The sequence below is a fragment of the Idiotropiscis lumnitzeri genome, chromosome 19 (genome assembly GCF_059441095.1).
Source record: "Idiotropiscis lumnitzeri isolate Australia: NSW breed Sydney's pygmy pipehorse chromosome 19, RoL_Ilum_1.0, whole genome shotgun sequence".
NCBI lineage: Eukaryota > Metazoa > Chordata > Actinopteri > Syngnathiformes > Syngnathidae > Idiotropiscis > Idiotropiscis lumnitzeri.
In genome coordinates this window covers 5,518,530-5,524,687 of record NC_142409.1, presented here as the reverse complement: position 1 = coordinate 5,524,687, position 6,158 = coordinate 5,518,530, and the positions used below count along the sequence as shown (strand labels likewise).

At 40.5% G+C, this 6,158-nt stretch overlaps 1 protein-coding gene across 2 annotated transcripts; it reads left to right on the top strand.

Moving 5' to 3' along the window:
* Nucleotides 1–308: 308 nt before the first annotated feature.
* Nucleotides 309–3,534, top strand: gdap1 (ganglioside induced differentiation associated protein 1). 2 transcript variants are annotated; one of them, XM_088282808.1, is made up of 6 exons: nucleotides 309–504; nucleotides 1,170–1,362; nucleotides 1,900–2,073; nucleotides 2,268–2,362; nucleotides 2,426–2,540; nucleotides 2,618–3,534. In XM_088282808.1, exons 1-6 carry the CDS (start codon nucleotides 346–348, stop codon nucleotides 2,983–2,985), a joined length of 1,104 nt encoding a protein of 367 aa, XP_088138934.1. In that variant the 5' UTR covers nucleotides 309–345; the 3' UTR covers nucleotides 2,986–3,534. The 2 variants fall into 2 exon arrangements, with proteins under 2 accessions (XP_088138934.1, XP_088138933.1); XM_088282807.1 differs by having other exon boundaries at nucleotides 2,615–3,534.
* The last annotated feature ends 2,624 nt before the right edge of the window (nucleotides 3,535–6,158 follow it).

The window sequence follows — 6,158 nt, the reverse complement described above, 5'->3', positions numbered from 1 at the left end:
AGGCAACGACACATGTAGGCAGATGGAGCTGAGATTAGAACCAAGAACGTTCAAACCGCAGATACGTGCTAACCACTATGTCCATGTGCTGCCTATATAATTTTATTTCTAAATTGACACTACAGGGGAAATTCACTATTCGGTCTACTTTTCTTATCGTTTGCAAGTACAAATAAAATACAGAAATTAAATAACTGGAATCAGTATTTTATTTCATCATTCATACACGAACGAATTAAACGGTCAGATTGGCATGTAGTAACACTCCCTGCCAGCAGAGGGAGTCACCTTACTCATTGTCGCCTGCTTTATCCACTTGTCCCCTGTGCCCCTCAAACTGAAAAGATGGAGGCTGAAAACAGCTCGCAACGCCAAGATGAGGACGCAGCTCTTGTGGAGAAAAATCCGGGGGAGGAGGCGCCCGAGCAATGTGACACCGTCGCTAAAGCAAACGAGCCAAAGTTAACACTTTATCACTGGACGCAGTCGTTTAATTCACAGAAGGTATGCATTGCATCCCTTTTCAGCACCAGACGTCCACGGACAGCTCCCGATTGGAGACGCCCGTGTGATATTTACGCAGACCTCCGGGATGTAACTCATTATCTTGCTCTCGTGTTCCGTCACTGAAAGTGTTTGAATGGAACATTGGCGTTGTTGTTTGCGTCGTTGCCTTATTATTATTATTTTATTTTTTTTCACCCCATTATTTTCCACAATATTTTACAATACAGTGGTGGGAGTACACTACTTTTATGCTTTATATTGTAGATTGTACTTTTTTTAGTACATTGATACACCTACCAGTTTTATTACATGTATCATCTTTTTTATATATCTTTTAAACATTCAACATTCAAAAGCAATTATTATCATAGTTACAATATGGGGATGACAAAACCAGTGACCGCTGTAGTACCATCCCATTCTACATTTGATTATTTTATTTTCATGGTTTAGAAATGTATTTCAAAGAAATATGTACCGTAGATGTGAGGTTAGGAATGGGGTCAAATCTAGTTTGCCCTGTGGCATAAGACAAAGACGTGTGTGTTAGAATAAATGAATATCAATTAAAATCAAGCTCTATTGTCATTCCAAAATGTTAATTTCTGATGCTGATTTCCTTCAACCCCATTAAGAGATAAAAATGTCTTTTTCCCATGCAGGTGCGCCTGGCGATCGCAGAGAAAGGTTTGCGTTGTGAAGAGTATGACGTGAGCTTACCACTCAGCGAGCACAATGAGCCATGGTTCATGCGCCTCAATCCGACCGGCGAGGTGCCCGTCCTGGTTGACGGAGACAGCGTCATCTGTGACCCCACCCAGATCATGGACTACCTCGAGCACAACTTCACAGAAGGTGGGACGACAATGACCACGGTGGCACATTCAAATAAGTCACAGCATGGGTTGCACTTTTTTTTCTTTTTCCTCATCATTTATGTTGATTTCATGTTTGTTAAAGGAGACATATTATGCAATTTCCTTTGTAAAATGGGCCAATTGGTCAATGATGATAGTAAAGATTGCCTTCCTGAAAGCAGCTCGTTTGAGACGGCAAGCACGTCTGCCATTTTACTTGATTAGCTTGATGTGTGGGTAGGCAATCCAGAATTCCAATTCCAGTTTTTGTAATACGCAATAAAAAATACATTTTCTATTCCATGTCCCCTTTCAGTTTAAGTTATATTTGGTAATTTTTCAATCATTTCCTTTTGGCATGTACCGACCCATGATAGCTTTATCCTGATGGCTTAAGTGGAGAAAATAAAAATCTGGTAAGTATGGAATCATCTGACATACATCCTTGCTTATGTTTATTCTACGTAAGTCAAATTTGCATTATCTTAAAGAAACCCATTCCCTTCTGGCTCACTTTCCTATTCTTCACCTGCAGAGGGCACTCCCAGGCTGATACCAGAAGAGGGAAGCACATACTACCACAGAGTGCAGCACTACAGAGAGCTGCTGGACTCACTACAGATGGACGCCTACACGCACGGCTGCATCCTCCACCCCGAAATCACCGTAGACTCGCACATACCGGCTTATGCTGCCACAAGCATACGAAGTAAGCTACAACGGCCTGGATTTAAAGTCCTCTCTTTTACTGCCTGATATGCTTTGAAAAAAATATGCAGATTGCATTAGAAACATGTGAAAACCAGGATCATCGAGCAGACCTGGTGTGGCACTGCAAAGTTGCAATGGCCTACTACTTTATTTATTTATTAATTATTTTTTTATTTTTTTATTTTATTACAGCGCAAATCCTAAACACAGAGTCAGAGCTGAAGAAATTGGCAGAAGAGAACCCGGAGCTCAAAGATGCTTACATAGCTAAGCAGAGGCGCTTGAAGGTGAGTTCTAAAAGTTGTCTAGCTGTCAGAAGTATGCTAATCTTTCCAATTGGTGGCTTGCAGTCCAAGTTGTTTGACCACGACAACATGAAGTACCTGAAGAAGCTTCTGGATGAACTGGAGAAGGTGATGGATCAGGTTGAGACGGAGCTGCAGAGGAGGGAGGAAGAAACACCAGGTAGAATTACGTTTGATACAACACAATGACACGGGCATTAAAAAAAAAACAAAAAAATGAATCTTTTCTCTTAGAAGAAAACAGTCAACAGTCGTGGCTGTGCGGACAGTTCTTCAGCATGGCCGACGTCTCGCTGGCCGTCACCCTGCACCGCCTCAAGTTCATCGGCCTGTCCCGCCGCTACTGGGGCAACGGCAGCCGCGCCAACTTGGAGGCCTACTACGAACGTGTGCTGGAGCGGCCGGCCTTCAGGAGAGTCCTGGGCCACGTCAACAACATCCTGATCTCGGCCGTGCTTCCGGTTGCCTTCCGCGTGGCCCGCAAAAACGCGCCGGTTATTGCCGGCACCACGCTGTTGATCGGTCTTTTGGGCGGAGCCACATATCTGGCTTTTCTTTACATGCGAAGGAGGTTGACTCTGTCCAGTTGGGGAAGCTGGAGCTGAATTTAAAGGACGGCACAAATCATGCACATTTCAAATTAAAGTCAAATTGTATTCATTTATGAAATAATATAGAAAATAGTTGAAAAGTTAACCCGTTTCACTCAAAATTAATTGAAAAAAAAAACCTCAGTGAGTCATGCTGCCATGAAAGTTTCTAGATGTAAATTCAGATCATCATGGTTCAGGAACAACACGGTAAGTCAAAACAATCCATTATATGCAAAATGTCTGAGTCCGCTATGTCGAGGAAATGCATAGTTACATGCTAAAAAAATTACTAAACTAAATTCCGTCCGTCATCAAACAAGCATGTACCTAATGTATGCAGCTTGGTCGCTTCTTGCATTAATAGCCAAGGAAATGTCTTTCTGAGTCAACTTTAACAAGATATAAAAATGCATTTGAATGCATCACCACTCTCTCATGACTACATTGTGCTCTGAAATTCCAGCACAAATCGGATGAAAACGCCCAAATCGTTGACCGTATGTCTTTTCCAGACTTATATTCTATCGCACTTGTCTGAAATAAAATTTCCTCCAAACACTCTCCAGTGTCCTGCCAATCGAGTCTAACAGAGAACAGGAAAATTATCCAGTTGTTCATATTGTCATAAGCTCTACATACTGTATGTTGAAACATCTCACTGGGATAACGACAAATCGTTCCCAGATCTTCATGCCAGCAGTGACAAGGAAGTTCCTATGCAAATAGCAGTCACGTGAGCTGATCTGCACATAAAGCAGACACACGGAAGCCTACAGCCTGTCTGGCCTGCGGCTTCAGCATCTGGTGGGCTGCATATTGTAGCTGTCATTGAGCACATGGACGCTGGCTGATTACCATACAAGTCACAATGGGGGAAAAAACGGCAATGGTTGCACTGGTTCGAGGAGAGGAGCAAGGCTAATGTGTTTATTCCTACTTAATGTAAAACGTGTTTGGGCTTTGTAGATATATTTTAATCGGGGTTAAAAGTGAGTCTACATTCATCATATGTGAGGTTACTCATTTTTAGTGATTTTTTTCGGGGCAAGTTCTGCAAAGTAAAATCACACATATGCATCTATCTCTAGCATGAGTGTACCAAATGATGTTCATACATGCACGGTTCCACAAGAGTGCAGTGTTTTCTCATCTAGCTTTGACAGTGTGACAAGTGCTATTTTATTTTATTTTTTTTAAACATGTATTCAAATAATGTACGCATGGACCCCATATATTGTTTAACCATTTGGAAAACTTTTTTGGAATTCGGTAGACAATTAGAGCTTTAATACAACTTAATGTGGTGAATTTCAATCCATGCCAGAGATTATTTGAAAGTAAATACATCATAGGTGTTGAAGGAAATAACTTTCCTCTGGAAATTGAAGAAATAAGAAACCGAGAGAGTTTGGGAAGGTTTAAGCTCTGTATGTGATAAATAATGGAGTACTGTACATAACCGCTTCAAGCAATGTGCCATGTGAGTGTTTATGCATGCTCACCCAAATTTATGAAGAGTTGGAAAACTTGCCCCCGGGTAAGTCTGTGGGTAAAGAATGAGAGAACAGCTTGAGTAAATACCAATGTTGAGTAAATAAACAGAAAATAGACGCTTATTTGAATGTGGAAGAGGGGCGGGGAGGGTTTGAAGCAGGTGTGGGTACAGTTTCACTTAAAAACTTGCCTGCTCTTAGTGTCTTGCAGGAAAAAACAGCAATGAAACCATCAATCAATCCATCAATGGGTTCTATTCTTTGTCAGAACAATTTGGAAAGGACCTTGTTTGTTCTCCACTGGGTCCAAAAGGCAGGGTTGGATGAAATTTGTCGAGAAGAACCTGCTTCGAATTGCAGTCAGTGGCCTCTGATATATTTTGGTTCGTTTCCCTGTCCTACATCTAGATATAGAATAACTTTACATTTACAAATGCACACTCTAAACATCCTTAATAATAACAATCTGATCCACTGGTTGACTTCAACACAAATTTTCACTTAGGGTATACAGTAAAGTGAGTGAATTAATTCTAGGCCCAATTTGTTGACAACATGAAACCCTAAATAAAATTGGAGCCAATATTTCAAGTAACATTTTAACAATCTTAACTGTCATTCAAGTATAAAAGAAAATGTCAGCCCACTGCGTGCATAAAATACTCCGCGAAGGTGTTTGTAGAGCCATACTGTGATTTTATTTTATTTTTTAAATATTTTTTTAATTGTAGGTTTAGATTAATAGTCTAGTTGGATGCATGTTGGAAGGTAGCACAAAACATCTTGAAATTTGTAGTTACTTTGTACAGTTTCACAAATTGATATGGAACAGGTTGGGAAATAATAAATATAAATATTCTAAGCAAAGTAAAAATGTGGTTTGGTGGCAAGCTATATCGGTTACTCGCAGTTTTAGCATTTTTTTCAGTTGCATGCTAACATCAGCTTGGTAAAATATTGTTTTGAGCAGCTAGATCCTTTTATGTGTCTCACTAAGTTCCATTTTGGGTTCTATGGTAATCATCACAGGTTTGTGAAACTCTTCCGCAGATCACAGTTCAAACGACATGGCAATAATGTCATGACATTTCTGGAAGATCATAACACTGCAGCCACAAAAGGACTGCTCTAATGTAAACAGGTAAAGCTGGCGGACTTCCGCATTGCAGTGGAACTGGTGGTTGGATTTAGAAGAGTTAGAGAGGGAGGGGGAAGTTGACGAAAAAATGGGTGCTGAGGATAGAGCCTTGGGGATCACCAGAAGAAATGGTGATGACTTGAATGTGAATCCTTTAAATTGAATGAAACGATAAGGCCAGCGAGATATAATTGACACCAATCCAGTTGTGTATCTTAGGCGGGGTATACACTGACATTTAACATCATCAGTATTTTTTACTACATGAGAGAACCTACAATACAAAAAAAAAACAAGTGTGTTCGTGCTGCCCTTTCTGGCAAGCTTCAGGTTGTGCCTAATTGGATATCATTCCGCTTATCATCACAATCATCCTTTCGATTCTGACGGAGCTATCAACTGTGATTTATTAAGTCAGCACAACAATCCTAATCAAGTTATTTCTTTGGGATTTGAGGGAAGGGAAATTTCTGGGTGATTGAGAATCTCTAAAGAGAATCAAGATGCAGTAAAACCTCATCATGTGTCAAGGAACTGCAGAAGAAGAGAGAAAA

What these genes read in the sequence shown, in the direction of transcription:
- gdap1 (XM_088282807.1), top strand. Translation starts at nt 346, where the DNA reads ATGGAGGCTGAAAACAGCTCGCAACGCCAAGATGAGGACGCAGCTCTT. An exon ending in AGTCGTTTAATTCACAGAAG is followed by an intron (nt 505 to 1,169) that starts GTATGCATTGCA and finishes TTTCCCATGCAG; the next exon opens with GTGCGCCTGGCGATCGCAGA. An exon ending in GAGGGAGGAAGAAACACCAG is followed by an intron (nt 2,541 to 2,614) that starts GTAGAATTACGT and finishes CTTTTCTCTTAG; the next exon opens with AAGAAAACAGTCAACAGTCG.